This window comes from Anolis sagrei, chromosome 5 (genome assembly GCF_037176765.1).
Source record: "Anolis sagrei isolate rAnoSag1 chromosome 5, rAnoSag1.mat, whole genome shotgun sequence".
NCBI lineage: Eukaryota > Metazoa > Chordata > Lepidosauria > Squamata > Dactyloidae > Anolis > Anolis sagrei.
Window position 1 is genome coordinate 93725371 of NC_090025.1, and position 15439 is coordinate 93740809.

General features: G+C 42.4%; 1 protein-coding gene across 1 annotated transcript; it reads right to left on the reverse strand.

The window, feature by feature from the left end:
- Window positions 1–218: 218 nt before the first annotated feature.
- On the reverse strand, window positions 219–15311 carry CDNF (cerebral dopamine neurotrophic factor). Its single transcript, XM_060776166.2, has 4 exons — window positions 15120–15311; window positions 4438–4565; window positions 2447–2588; window positions 219–617 (listed from the first exon to the last, which is right to left on the reverse strand). The coding sequence occupies exons 1-4, from the start codon at window positions 15238–15240 to the stop codon at window positions 439–441; spliced, it is 570 nt and encodes a 189-aa protein (XP_060632149.2). The 5' UTR covers window positions 15241–15311; the 3' UTR covers window positions 219–438.
- Between the last annotated feature and the right edge of the window lie 128 nt (window positions 15312–15439).

Here is a 15439-nt window from a genome sequence, read left to right on the forward strand (position 1 = left end):
AGCCATCTGAAGATTCTTTGTAGTGGAAACCTCTGAGAACTTCTCCTTAGGCCCCTGGCTTCCCGCTGGGCAAAGGTTACACATCCTGTTTTTAAAGCCAACCAATTACAGGCCCAGCGGCAGCAGAACACATACTGTCTATGAGAATTCCCATCCCTGATCTCAAGATACTATTTGAAAAGCTAGTAATTAATGTCTTCATTTTAAAAATGAAGAACTTTCATTTTTTGAATATGTATTATTCCAATCTTCCATATTATTTCAGCCATAATCTTTTGCCATAGAAATGTTCTTAAGCTTCATTTAACATGTATTTAATACCAATTTCTTGGAATTGTTCTTACTAGTTAAGTCAAACCATGTCTTCACTTTCACTTAGGTTTCAGGATGTAACACCAGGTATTAGATAGGTATATACTTGGATCAAGAACAATTTCATTAAAGGTCAGCTCTGGATGCCGAAGCTGCATGCTTTGGTGCAAGCTCCTTAATCAGATCCACAAAGTCTGTTTTTTCAATGCAAGCTCTGCACACTTCCCCCCAGCCATCCAGGATTTTCTTCAACTCAGCCACTCTCATCTTGGAGAGGTCTACTGATGTTAAGTCAAGTTTTCTTTCTGTAACAAAAAAAAAAATCTGCATTAGATGTTCTGCCACTTCATCACATTCATTAAATACTATTGAATCACCCACTTAAGAAATGGCAATCTACTATGTTCATCACATTTACAGTAGAGATTGTTCTGCCGTGCGCTGGGCCTGTAAAGACTTTCCTTTAGAACAGGACATGCAACCTTTACCCAGCGGGAAGCCAGGGGGCCTAAAGAGAAGTTCTCAGAGGGTTTTCACCACAAATAGTCTTTAGATGGTTTGTGAAGTACAACAAAGTCCTTTATTAATGAACAACCAAACAGAAACTTCTTTTGTCTTCAGTAAAGTTAAGCAAATGATTCCAAGCTTTTAGGCAACTGGTGAATTCCTAATCTTGCCCACGAAGGACAGGCAACTGTCTTCAATAACTTCTTCTTTAAAGGAAAATCCCCTTTTTAACTTCTCTCAGGCTGACTGTAATCTAACCCTTACTGATGTGGGCTCCACTACCAGGTCTAACTGCTTCTCGAACGCCGAGTGAACCTACCAGTAAAGGCTTAGATGTCCTCTAGCTGGAGTTCTTTGGTCTTTAGGGCTGTTTCCTGGAAATTCTTGGATGCTCTTAAAACTGTTTTCCCCGGAAATCTTGAGGGTTGAAGCTTTTGTACAGGGGAATCTTGCACACATCCTGTACATTAGCTTTCCTTGCTGAGACTAACTAAAAAATGGCTCCCTTCCCTTCCCAATTGCCCTGAGCAAGGGGCGGGACCAAAACTTAACGATGATGGACAGGTGACTTGCCCTATGACTGCAACCAAAGGAAGCCACCTTCCTGCAGAGTCCCTGAAACCTAGGACTGCAATCAAACATTTAATACAAAGCAAATAAAGTTGGAGCTCCTGGTACAGCTGTACCAGAACAGAGATCTCTTGGGGTTTAAAAAGAATTGCAAAGGGTTGTCTCTTCAGATGCTTTCTAAGCTGTTTGGCAAGTGGCTTTTTTTGCAAATTATCCGGATAGAGATGGGCAAAATGGTCAAGTCTGTTGTGTGATGGTATTCGTCATTCTCAGCTTTAAAATGATACAGTTAGGCAATTTTTGGGCGCTGCCGAAATGCCACTCAGAGAGAAAGCTCCACTATTACCTTTTGATCACAGAGAAGATTGGCAGTATGTTGTGTTCCTTTCTGTCTCATGTACTTTCTAGGGGCTTCCCTCCCTCCTCTGTGTTGTGTGCACCATGTTTTACCTCCCTCTACTCTCTTCCTTCCTTCCTTCCTTCCTTCCTTCTTCCAACATGGGGAAGGGGGGGATCGGTGGAATGGCGGCAAAGGGAGAGCCCCCCGATGCCTCCTTCCCTCCTCCTCTTCCTTTGGTTGACCCCAAGGGCCATCTAGTCCCACCCCCTTCTTTCTGCCAAACAGCAAAAGCACAATCAAAGCAGATCCTATTTCATTTCATCCTATTTCGCTACCCATTTCATACCCCTCCCGAAATTTATCAATAAAAATTATTTTTTTAAAAAGCAGCCCTGACAGATAGCCATCCTACCTCTGAATAACAATAAGAACAATAATAAAGAAAATATGTTCCTAGTTTGCAAGTGTTATTTCCTGTTTAATTAATTAAATTAATTAATTTGAAAATAGTTGTGCTCCAAGCCATCATTTCAATATGACTTCTCTGTCCTATAGAAAAACCAAAGTACATCCTAATCACTGTAGCCCAAAACAAATGTTTTTAAAAATAAATAATGCTGCATACATTTTAAAAACAACTCATAAACAGAGCAATTGTGTTCACTTTGCTCTTGATTTTTAAATTTTAATTTTTTTTGCACATGGATCACGTCATACCATATTTGAGCTCACAAATCTGAATGTCCGTTTTCTTGAGCTTCTCACAGATTTTTGTCACAGGTACATGAGCACTCATTGGGCGGCTGACTTCAGTAATAATCTTGGTAGCGGCATCGTTTGTGGCCCCAAGGTAATAGCACTACAAAAGAGAAGTGATATTGTTAGATCAACCCCAATTCTCCGAAAGTGGTTAGGAGTCAATTGCATTCCCCTTCCAATTCTCAGGTTTTCACAGCTCAAACTATTTTAAGTTAAAACTTGTGCGCCAGCTGCACCCGTACCTTGGGAAGTCTGACTTGGCCACGGTAGTCCACGCTCTGGTTACATCCCGTATAGACTACTGCAACGCTCTCTACATGGGGTTGCCTTTGAAGACTGCTCGGAAGCTTCAAATGGTCCAGCGTTTGGCAGCCAGGTTGCTAACAGGAGTGGCACTCAGTGAGCATACTACTCCTCTGTTGCGCCAGCTCCACTGGCTGCCAGTTTGCTACCGGGCACAATTCAAAGTGCTGGCATTAGCCTATAAAGCCCTAAACGGTTCTGGCCATACTTACCTCTCCGAACGCATTTCCTCCTATGAACTTACTAAGATCATCTGGGGAGGCCCTGCTCTCAGTCCCGCCTGCATCACAGATGCGCTTGGCAGGGACGAGAGATAGGGCCTTCTCAGTGGTGGCCCCTCGGCTGTGGAACGCCCTGCCTGCAGATATCAGAGCGGCCCCCTCCCTGCTGGCGTTTCGGAGGAAAGTGAAGACCTGGCTGTTCGAACAAGCATTTGATTAAACAGTGTAATTGAACATAGGAATATGAAGAATGGATGATGAGACTGGATTCTGATTTTACTGTTGAGGCGCTAATGATTGTTATACGGATGTTTAATGATTTATGTTACAATTGTTTTTAATTGCCCTATACTTGTCTCGTGATGTTGTTCACCGCTTTGAGTCGCCTGAGGGCTGAGAAAAACCGTATATAAATAAAGTAAATAAATAAATAATAATTTTTAAGAAAAAAATGAGTGAATACAATCTGCTTTTGAGTCTCAATCAAGAGAGAAAAGTGGAGTGATGATGATGATAATAACAACAACAATAATAATTTTATATCGATATAAAATGTAGATCTCGTATAGATCTCATTTGCTATGACATACTGTGTTTTTGTGTCAGTAAAATAATAATAATAATAATAATAATAATAATAATAATAAGCCGTCAGAACAAATACCATTAAGGCCAGGATTAAAAAATCAGCTGATGACCCAAAATGCAGACTGTGCAAGGAAGCTGATGAAACCATTGAACATATCCTCAGCTACTGCAAGAAAATCACACAGATAGACTACAGGCAGAGGCACAACTCTGTGGCCCAAATCATTCATTGGAACTTATGTCACAAGTATCACCTGCCAGTAGTAAAGAACTGGTGGGATCATAAACCTGCAAAGGCAGTTGAAAATGAACTCGCGAAAATACCGTGGGACTTTCGAATCCAGACTGACAAAGTTTTGGAACACAATACGCCAAACATCATGATTGTGGAAAAGAAAAAAGTTTGGATTATTGATGTCACCATACCAGGTGATAGTCACATTGAGGAAAAAAACAGGAAAAACTCAGCCGTTATCAGGACCTCAAAATCGAACTGCAAAGGCTCTGGCATAAACCAGTACAGGTGGTCCCAGTGGTCATCGGCACACTGGGTGCCGTGCCAAAAGATCTCAGCCAGCATTTGGAAACAATAAACATTGACAAAAATCACAATTTGTCAACTGCAAAAGGCCACCTTACTTGGATCTGCACGCATCATTTGAAAATACATCACACAGTTCTAGACGCTTGGAAAGTGTTTGACTTGTGATTTTGTGATATGAATTCCAGCATATAGATCTCGTTTGCTGTGACGTACTGTGGTTTTGTGCCAGTAAAATAATAATAATAATAATAATAATGAAAATAATAATAATAATAATAATAATAATGTCATACCAAGCGGTTTTCTTTTCCTTTCGTATTCATGCAGCTCCTGATTAATTCATTCTCTATAGAGGCCACAGAAAAATCTGAATGCTTTTCTTTCAAAGAATTGTAAACATTTTCCAAAAAGCCTTGACACACTGTAAAAAGAAAAAGAAAAGAAATACAAATTACATGTTCAAAAAAACCCCAAAAACAAAACCTAAGTCAACTTTGGCAGATAGGGATCTATTATTGGGCCCTTCCATGTTGCCATATAATCCAGAATATCAAGGCAGATAATCCATATTATCTGTTTTGAACTGGATTACCTGAGGCTACACTGCCATATAATCTAGTTCAAAGCAGATAATCTGGATTTTATACAGCTGTGTAGAAGGGGCCATTGCGTGTGCATGTCTGTGCCTTCAGGTCACCCTCAAATTTATGACAACCCCATGATTTTCATATGGCTTTCTTAGGCAAGAAACATTCTTACCAGGTCCTTCCTCTGAAATGTAGTCTACTGCATCCGGTATTAGAATTCCATAAAAAATAAAGACATCTGCTTCACATACGAAAAATTGTTTTGCAGTGCAGGTCTTTTCCTCCTACCTCTTTTCCCCGCCAGGATTTGTCTCACCATCTTTGTAGCATATGCATATCAGATCTGAAAATGGTCCTACTAGTACTTTCCTATTGCTAGGGGTACAGAAACTCTGCCCCATAGAAAGAGAAGAGCTTTTTGAGGATTTTGAAAATAGACTGGAAATAGAAAACAAAGCTCCACAAACAGAGCCATTTAATATTTCATTTTCATGGCTACTGTGTAAGAAATAGAACACTCATATCCATTTCCAGCTAAAACTCTTCAAAGAGGCTCACATCGTATTAAATATTATGTGGGGTTCCTTTGCTCATAAATTGGTTGCATTGCTGGTAGAAGTGCTAGAAATACATGCCAATCCTCAATGGATGTTTACAATTCGCTTTGTTGTTGCTGTTGCTTTAAAAAGACTAAATTCAAATTGTTAATTTAGATGAGACACACTGAATGAATGAATGAATGAATGAATGAATGAATGAGAGAAAGGTACTTCTTAAATAAACATTTCTTTATGTCCCATAGATTTAACAAGGCTCCTAGGAGCCCCTGGTGGCGCAGTGGCACCCCTGTGCCGGCAGGACTGAAGACCGACAGGTCGCAGGTTCGAATCCAGGGAGAGGCGGATGAGCTCCCTCTATCAGCTCCAGCTCCTCATGCGGGGACATGAGAGAAGCCTCCCACAAGGATGATAAAAACATCAAATCATCCGGGCGTCCCCTGGGCAACGTCCTTGCAGACAGCCAAATCTCTCACACCAGAAGTGACTTGCAGTTTCTCAAGTCGTTCCTGACACGACAAACCCCCCCCCCCCCAAAAAAAAACAAGGCTCCTCAAGTTGGGAATAACAACTAAATTTAGATCTGTGCATTAAATAAAATTTGGTCTCATTTTACCTTAGGTTTTTGTTTTGTCATGTCAGGAGCGACTTGAGAAACTTCAAGTTGCTTCTGGTGTGAGAGAATTGGCCCTCTGCAAGGACGTTACCCAGGGGAGGGCAAGATGTTTTTACCATCCTTGTGGGAGGCTTCTCTCATGTCCCCGCATGAGGTGCTGGAGCTGACAGAGGGAGCTCATCCACACTCTCCCCGGATTCGAACCTGCGACCTGTCGGTCTTCAGTCCTGCCGGCACAGGGGTTTAACCCACTGCGCCACCGGGGGCTCTAAATAGTACACTGAGACTTGAGTTACTAAAACAAGAATAAGTTTATTTGGAGTGTGGAAGGGTCTTAATGGTTTCAGAGTTCTCTTCTCCTGAGGTATACAGCTTTACAAGTTACAGTTTCAGCAAATCTTGATATAACTTTAGGATGTCTTTTACTTCACCAGCGAGTTCTTTAGTTGTTGCACTTCTAAATATGTTTCCTTATTTGACATATTAACTAAGGTCAGCTAATGCCCTTGTCTCCCTTCAGCTTCCTGCTGAAGTAAAGATTCCCAGTGGGATTTCTTCTATTAGCACACAGCTAAACCACAAACCTAAATAAGTCCCCTTGACTTAAATAACTCAGGCTGAAAGCTTTCCCTTAGTTTGGTTCACCACACCTTCCCTTTGGCTCGATGACCAAAGGACTAAAGCCTCAAAATGTCTGCTTCTAGTAAGTGCAGCTCCACCCCTTTCTTCGTGGCAATCTAACTCAGAGTGCTGAGCTTGGTTCCATCCCCCTAGTTCGGCCATTTCTAAATGGTTAACCCTTTATGTACATCCATAATTGTCTTTTACCTCCTGAACACATACATATAATAATATTCAACCATCTAAGCATATATATATATACGTACATACAAGCATATATATATATATACATACATACAATCTTAAATAACTATTGACCAATCTTAAACCTCCCTTTTCTGGGCAAGGTGCTGGAGCGGGTGGTTGCTGCTCAGCTCCAGGGCTTCCTTGATGACATCAATTACCTGGATCAGTCACAGTCTGGCTTCAGGCCTGGCCATGGCACCGAGATGGCTTTGGTCGCTTTGGTGGATGATCTCCGTAGGGAGCTGGACAGGGGGAGTGTGACCCTGTTGGTTCTCTTGGACATCTCAGCGGCTTTCGATACCATCGATCATGGTATCCTTCTAGGACGCCTTTCCAAGATAGGCCTTGGAGGTACGCCTCTGTCGTGGCTCCGGTCTTTCCTGGAGGGTCGATCCCAGATGGTGAAGCTGGGAGACGCCTGCTCGGACCGCTGGCCTTTGACCTGTGGGGTCCCGCAAGGTTCCATTCTGTCTCCCGTGCTTTTTAACATTTACATGAAACCGCTGGGCGAAGTCATCCGGAGTTTTGGAGTTAGGTGCCATCTCTATGCAGATGGCACACAACTCTACTACGCTTTTCCATCTAACTCTAAGGAAGCCCCTCAAGTGCTAGACGAGTGCCTGACCGCTGTGGCTGTCTGGATGAGGACGAACAAGTTGAAGATTAATCCCGACAAGACAGAGGTCCTCCTGGTCGATCGTAAACCAGACCGGGGTATAGGGTGGCAACCTGTGCTGGACGGGGTTGCACTCCCCCTGAAGTCACAGGTCCGCAGTTTGGGTGTTTTCCTGGATTCTTCACTTACATTTGAGGCTCAGGCGTCGGTGGTGGCTGGGAGGGCCTTTGCACAATTAAGACTCGTGCGCCAACTGCGACCGTACCTCGGGAAGGCGGATCTGGCCAAGGTGGTCCACGCCTTAGTCACCTCTAGACTGGATTACTGCAATGCAATCTACGTTGCGCTGCCCTTGAGAATGGCCTGGAAATTTCAGGTGGTCCAACGGGCGGCAGCCAGGTTGTTAACTGGGGCTCCTTACAGGGAAAGGTCATCCCTCCTGTTCAAGGAGCTCCACTGGCTGCCATTCATTTACCGGACCCAATTCAAGATGCAGGTTCTTACCTACAAAGCCCTAAATGGTTTGGGACCTGCCTACCTGCATGACTGCATCTCTGTATACGATCCCACACGATCCCTTCGATCATCCGGAGAGGCCCTGCTCTCGATCCCACCAGCATTGCAGGCGTGATTGGTGGGGACAAGAGAGAGGGCCTTTTCAGTGGTGGCCCCTCGACTCTGGAACTCACTCCCTAAAGACATCAGACAGGCCCCAACTCTGGCAGTCTTTAGGAGGAACTTGAAGACGTGGCTGTTCCAGTGTGCCTTCCCGGAATAATGACCCCATAGCACTTTGTCCTCCAAAGCACTTTACATTTCTTTAAGTCTGCTCGTATGCCCTTCCACAAACACCAGTATCACCTTCCGTTCATGTCCCAGCATTATTTCCAATTTTAACTCTACATTTGGCCTTCCCACTGTTTTAAATTATGTGTTGTTTTATTGATAATGTTGTGTATCTTATTGTCTATGTGTTTTTAATTGCTTGTACTGTTGTTATTATTGCTTGTATTGTTGTGTTAGGGCTCAGCCTCATGTAAGCCGCACCGAGTCCCTTGGGGTGATGGTAGCAGGGTACAAATAAAGTATTATTATTATTATTATTAACACATATACATAACTATGCTTAACTTACAGTTAAAAATCAATGCTTCATCACAACCGGTTACTTATTTTTATTCCGAGTACTCTGAGTCCTGTCATTTTCACTGCTATACAGATCATCCCCTAGCATTACAGAATTTGTTGGATTTCTTGAACTCTTTTTCTTCAACTCTAGCCAGTATAGTTAATAGTGAAATATAGGGAGAACAATAGCCCAACAACTTCTGCTTGTTGAAGGCTTTCATGGCCGGAATACTGGATTGTTGTAAGTTTTCTGGACTGTATGACCAAGTTCCAGTAGCATTCTCTCCTGACATTTTGCCAGCATCTGTGGCTGCCATCTTCAGATGTTATGTTGCCAGTGAAGCAAGTGGAATATATATATTTGGAATGTCCAGGGTGGGAGAAAGAATCCTTGTCTGTTTAAATCAAGTGTGAATGTTGTAATTAGCAAGCTTGAATAGCATTGAGTAGCCATGAAGCTGCAAAGTCAATCAGTGAGGTTATCTGCAAAGAGGTAGAGTTGTTGTTGCCTAGAGGCATCCTTTATTTGGGAGGTGTTAACTGGCACTTGGTTGTTTGCATTCTGGAGTTCTCCTGTTTCTGAGAAGTGTTCATTATTTCCTGTCCTGATTCTGTGTTTGTTCATTTTCATGGTTTCCTTCTTTCTGTGGATATTGTTTGCATGCTTGTGGATTTCAGTGGCTTCTTTATGTCGTCTCTATGTAGCCTGACATGGTTGTTAGAGTGGTCTAAAATTTCTGTGTTCTCAAATAATATGCGTTCTTACATGTGTTCATGTAAGCTGCACCGAGTCCCTTGGGGAGATGGTAGCGGGGTATAAATAAACTGTTGTTGTTATTATTATTATTATTATTCTCAAGTAATATTCTGTGTCCAGGTTGGTTCATCAAGTGCTCGGCTACCACTGCCTTCTCTAGTTGAATTAGTCTTTTTGGAAAATAGAAATCTGCATAACCTTTTGGAAAATTGATATTTAAAACAATTTGGGAAAATCAGGAGTCTTCACAGGTTTTTGGAAGTGTTATCCTTTTGGAGATTAATTGGCATCCACACTATTTGGATTAATCATAAGCTTTAGAAAGGCATGATCTTGTTAGAGATCATAACCTTTTGTAAAGTATGATCTTCCCGAGAAGAGTTAAAAACTCGCTTGTGTCAATCTTCTCCTTAGTGGAAAATATCCACAAGTACTCATGCAAGGCAATTAGGTTTCTCAGCTGTTAGACTGATATACCTAGATATCTCTTTGAACTGTTAGGAACAAAGATATGCTAATGCACAAAAAACAGCAGTGTCAGAAGTGTTATTTCAGTTGACTCAAAACATCTACTCCCCCTTAAAACATTTTTGTTTAAATCATGCTCTCAAGAGACAAAAATAGGCAGACTTCTTTAAAAGTAACATAGTTGGTTTACTCACAAACTGCATGTATTCAGCATACAGGTACATTGCCTATCAATCCAGTTACAGATATGATTTGAAGTAGTTTCACTGTGCAGTAGGCATGTGCAATCCATGGTTCTAAATGGTTCTAAAGTACTTACAAAACTAAAATTATGGTGATGAAAACTAGGGGGCACTGGTGCTTTGCTTCTACAGTGTTACTAAAGTTATGGTGATGAAAATTTCAGAACTCTCAAAACTTTCAAAATTTCATTATTATTTCATTATTGATGATTTTTATGACATAACCAATTAGGAACTGCCATTCATAATGAATTTTTGAAAGTGTTGTTAACATGGTTAAAATACGCCAATTAAAATTCGGGTCCAGGTCAATTCATTGTCACTTCGAAATTGCTTATGTCTTCTTCATACAAGCTGCTCAATGGTAAAATGCAAGGTCCCACAGCCAAGACTTGAATTTCTAAAGGACAGGAGGAAGGTGGCCAGTCTGATGTCTTTGGGGAGGGAATTCCACAGACTCGGAGCCACTGTTGAGAAGGCCCTGTCTCTCATCCTCACCAATTGTGTTTGCGACTGCAGTGGGATTGAGAGCAGGGCCTCTCCAGATGATCTTCATGATCATTCATAGTAGGAGATATGTTTGGACATGTAATCTGGGCCAGAACCATTTAGTTCTCAGCTTGGATCAGCAATTTCTCTGGGGTGTCAATAAATGTCTTACTATGACACACTTTCATAATGGGAATAATTCCACCTCAATGTAGTTCAGTAAAACGTTTTACCATTTTAATTGATAACTGGCACATGTGCATAATTCTCTTCCTCATTATAACCACTTGTGGTTTGAATGAAGGCTATGACTGACTACTAACTGTGGAGTTGTATGCATGGCCTTATCTACAGCCCCTTCGACACAGCTGTATAAAATCCACATTGAACTGGCAGCGTGGACTCAGATAATCCAGTTCAAAGGAAATACTGTGGATTGTCTGTCTTGATATTCTGGGTTATATGGCTGTGTGGAAGGGCGTTATGTCAACTTGTTTACCTTTGGTGAACTAATCTTCATGTCAAGTTTTGGATCATGTATAGCATTTCAGCTGTTTGGGGTTTTTTTTGGGGGGGGGGGGGGGAGCTTTTAACCTCAATTTCTTTTTTCTGTTTTTGAAATGTATCATATCATTTAACACTTTCTATTCAGTTGCTGCAAGCAACTCAGTAATTTGTAATAAAGACCTGCACATGGCAGTACATTTTGCTACAAAACATGTGAAGTCATGATTCTGTGATCCCCTTGTGCCATCTACAGGAAGCACCATGATATTTCAATCTATATTCACAGGTATTTTATTGACTAGGACTAATTATAAGGAATTTGTTGAGATCTTTAACCTTGCAACAGTGTCACTGATCACTGGATTGTTTCCAGGCACAATTCTAAGGTGATCAGCCAAACATTCACACCTAACTGCAGCAGGGAAGAGCTCCTTGCCCCACCCCAGCCATTCCACAGATATATAAACCCATTGTCCTAATTCCAACAGACCTCATACCTCTGAGGATGCTTGCCATAGATGCAGGCGAAACGTCAGGAGAAATGCCTCTAGAACATGGCTCTATAGCCCGAAAAAACCCACAAGAACCTAGTAATTCTAAGGCCCTTTCTACACTGCCATATAATCCAGATTATCAAAACAGATAATACACATTATCTGCTTTGAAGTGGTTATATGACTCTACACTTTCATATAATCCAGTTCAAATCAGAAAATCTAGATTTTATAAGACAAGGGGGGCTTAATTTTAGTTTTGACCTACAAAGCTCTACATGACTTTTAAATTATCTCAGACACATTCTCCCATATAAACTCAGAATTTAAGATCTTTGGACCTGATGGACCTTTGATGAAACAAAGGACCTTTGTTGTTTCCACTTTCAGAAATTCAAACCAGGTGATCTCTCTCCAGTCTCTTTTCAAATAACATTATACCAGGAGACAAAAGGCATACATGTATCAGGAGACTCTTTTGCCTATTAACCAGCTTCTTGCATGTAAGTGGTGAATTCATTCAACACGGTGCCGTTTTGATCAGTTTTATTGATTTCAGCAGTTTTTTGTATTTTGCAATGCCATGATTCTGTAGCATTGACCTATGACAGTTAACATGATGTCAAACTGCAATAATTCTACAGCTGCAGATGCACCCTTTGCAGGGGATGGGTTCAAATTGTACGATCAAATCTTGGGCTCCTGAGTTTATCTACTGTAGAACAGTATGTTCGCTCAGGCTTTTTAAAAAAAAAACAAACAAAAACAAAACAAAAACATGCTATTGAGTATCATGAGTCAATTCAGGAGTGCCAGGCCAGGTTTCTCTATTCAGAGGCAATGTACAACACAGAATAATGGACTTTGAAACTGGATAGCAATTGGTCTGGAGATCTATTTGCGGGGTTCACAATATTATTTTGCTGAACTGTGGTTTAAAATTGCAGCCCATTGGGAAGGAAGCAAACAAAACTCATGAACTACACAAGCAAGACATTGACCACCTGAGTTTTTGTGATGCATTCTGGGGGAGTCAAGCCAAAGGCCAACTCATCAAATCATGACATGCAGAACACTGAAGATGTGTTAGTCCATAGAAGTGTATTCACACACAGAGATGGTGCAGATTGTGGCTGGATCTTCAATGCCCTATATCCCATGCCCCTTCCAAACAGCCATATAACCCAGAATATCAAGGCAGAAAATCCCATAATACCTGCTTTGAACTGGGATATCCATACATTCCAGTTCAAAGCAGAAAATATGAAATTTTATTCAGCTGTGTGGAAGTGACCCCAGGATCTGATCCCAGATTATTTCATTCGAAATGGCTTATATGGCAGTGTAGACTCATATAATCCAGTTCAAAGCAGATATGGGATTTTATTCAGCTGTGTTGAAGGGGTCCCAGGATCTGATCTCAGATTATTTGATTTGAACTGTATTATATGGCAGTGTTGACTCATATTCTGTCTCCCATGCTCTTTAACATCTACATGAAACCGCTGGGAGAGGTCATCCGGAGTTTTGGAGTTGGGTGCCACCTCTATGCAGATGACACACAATTCTACTACTCTTTTCCACCTAACTCCAAGGAGGCCTCTCGGGTGCTGGACAAGTGCCTGGCCGCTGTGTCTATCTGGATGAGGAGGAACAAGCTGAAGATCAATACTGACAAGACAGAGGTCCTCCTGGTCGATCGTAAACCGGATCGGGGTATAGGGTGGCTACCTGTGTTGGACGGGGTTACACTCCCCCTGAAGCCACAGGTCCGCAGTTTGGGAGTCCTCTTGGACTCATCACTCACGCTTGAGGCTCAGGCGTCGGCGGTGTCCGGGAGAGCTTTTGCACTACTGAGACTTGTGTGCCAGCTGCGACTGTACCTCGCGAAGGCTGATCTGGCCGGGGTGGTTCATGCCTTGGTCACCTCTAGATTGGATTACTGTAATGCGCTCTACGTGGGGCTGCCCTTGAAAACGGCTCGGAAATTCCAACTGGTCCAACGGGCAGCAGCCAGGATGTTAACTGGGGCTCACTACAGAGAGAGGTCAACCCTCCTGTTTAAGGAGCTCCACTGGCTGCCGTTTATTTTCCGAGCCCAATTTAAGGTGCAGGTGCTTAACTACAAAGCCCTGAACGGTTTGGGACCACCCTACCTGCGTGACCGCATCTCTGTCTACAAGCCCACACGCTCACTCTGATCATCTGGAGAGGCCCTGCTCGTGATCTTGCCTGCGTCGCAAGTGCGCTTGGTGGGGATGCGAGACAGGGCCTTTTCTGTGGTGGCCCCCCGACTTTGGAACGGCCTCCCCAAAGATCTTAGACAGGCCCCTACATTGGCAGTCTTCAGAAAGAATTTGAAAACCTGGCTGTTCTGATGTGCCTTTTCAGATTAGGAACCTCAATACCAAGTCCCAGAAGCACTTTAGTAGAACCATGATCTCTGCACACCGCACACTGCATTTATTTTATAATCCTATATTCCTCCCACCACATCAGCACTTTTAATCCTGTACCCACTACTCTGGCCGGCCCAGTTTTAATAATTGTTTCGATGTATTGTTACTGTTTACTCTGCTTAACTGTTTTTAATTTGCTTTAGGTATTGTATTGTTGTATTGTGTTCTGAGGCCTTGGCCTTTGTAAGCCACATCGAGTCCCTCGGGAGATGCTAGCGGGGTACAAATAAAGTAATAATAATAATAATAATAATAATGCTTTATTGCTTGTGGTTTTGTTGTTTTAATACTGCTTTAATTGTTTTTAATTTGCTTTAAGTGTATTGTTATGTTGTGTATTGAGGCCTTGGCCTTTGTAAGCCGCATCGAGTCCCTCGGGAGATGCTAGCGGGGTACAAATAATAATAATAATATTGCTTTATTGCTTGTGGTTTTGTTGTTTTAATACTGCTTTAATTGTTTTAATTTGCTTTAAGTGTATCGTTATGTTGTGTATTGAGGCCTTGGCCTTTGTAAGCCGCATCGAGTCCCTTGGGAGATGCTAGCGGGGTACAAATAAAGTAATAATAATAATAATAATATTGCTTTATTACTTGTGGTTTTGTTGTTTTAATACTGCTTTAATTGTTTTAATTTGCTTTAAGTGTATTGTTATGTTGTGTATTGAGGCCTTGGCCTTTGTAAGCTGCATCGAGTCCTTCGGGAGATGCTAGCGGGGTACAAATAAAGTAATAATAATAATAATATTGCTTTATTGCTTGTGGTTTTGTTGTTTTAATACTGCTTTAATTGTTTTAATTTGCTTTAAGTGTATTGTTATGTTGTGTATTGAGGCCTTGGCCTTTGTAAGCTGCATCGAGTCCTTTGGGAGATGCTAGCGGGGTACAAATAAAGTTTAATAACAATAATATAATCCAGTTCAAAGCAGATAATGTTCATTATCTGATTTCATCCTCTGGATTGCATGGCAGTGTAGAAGGGACCTGATAATCGGGTACAAGCAGATAACCTGGGACCAGATCCTGGGATATTGGGCAGGGGAGACGCAGCCTGTGAGCAAACAGAAGGAGCTGAAGAGCCAAGAGGTGCCTTGAAGAAAGAAGCCAGGCCATGCGCCTATTAATAACATGCGAGTGGCTAATTATAGTGGCGACAACCTCGCCTCCTGAAGGCATGCCTGGCCCTCACCTTCGCACTGAGCTTCGGCTGGCCTGGGAGCGTGGGCGAAGGCAGGCCTTGGGCCCAAGCAGAGCCCAGAGAGAGCCAGGGCCGCGCAAAAGAAAAGGGGGAACCCAAATCCGAGGCTCATTTCTGCAGAGGCGAACACGGACCCTTTTCTGAGAGCACCCGAACCCAGCTCCTCATAGGCCACGCCCCCTTCGGATCTGGGAACCAGGAGGAGCAGAAAGCCCCGTTTGTTCTGCTTGGTGACGTCACAGCGCGCGCACTCTTCCGATTGGAGGGGGTGGGAGAGGGCGTTCTGATTCGGAAGTCAACGTGGAGGCGTG

Coding starts and splice junctions, on each gene's coding strand:
- CDNF (XM_060776166.2), bottom strand. CDS start 15,240: ATGAGCCTCGGATTTGGGTTCCCCCTTTTCTTTTGCGCGGCCCTGGCT. Junction 4,566..15,119: donor AGCCGAAGCTCAGTGCGAAG/GTGAGGGCCAGG, acceptor TTCTTTTTACAG/TGTGTCAAGGCTTTTTGGAA. Junction 2,589..4,437: donor AAGGAAAAGAAAACCGCTTG/GTATGACATTAT, acceptor TCTCTTTTGTAG/TGCTATTACCTTGGGGCCAC.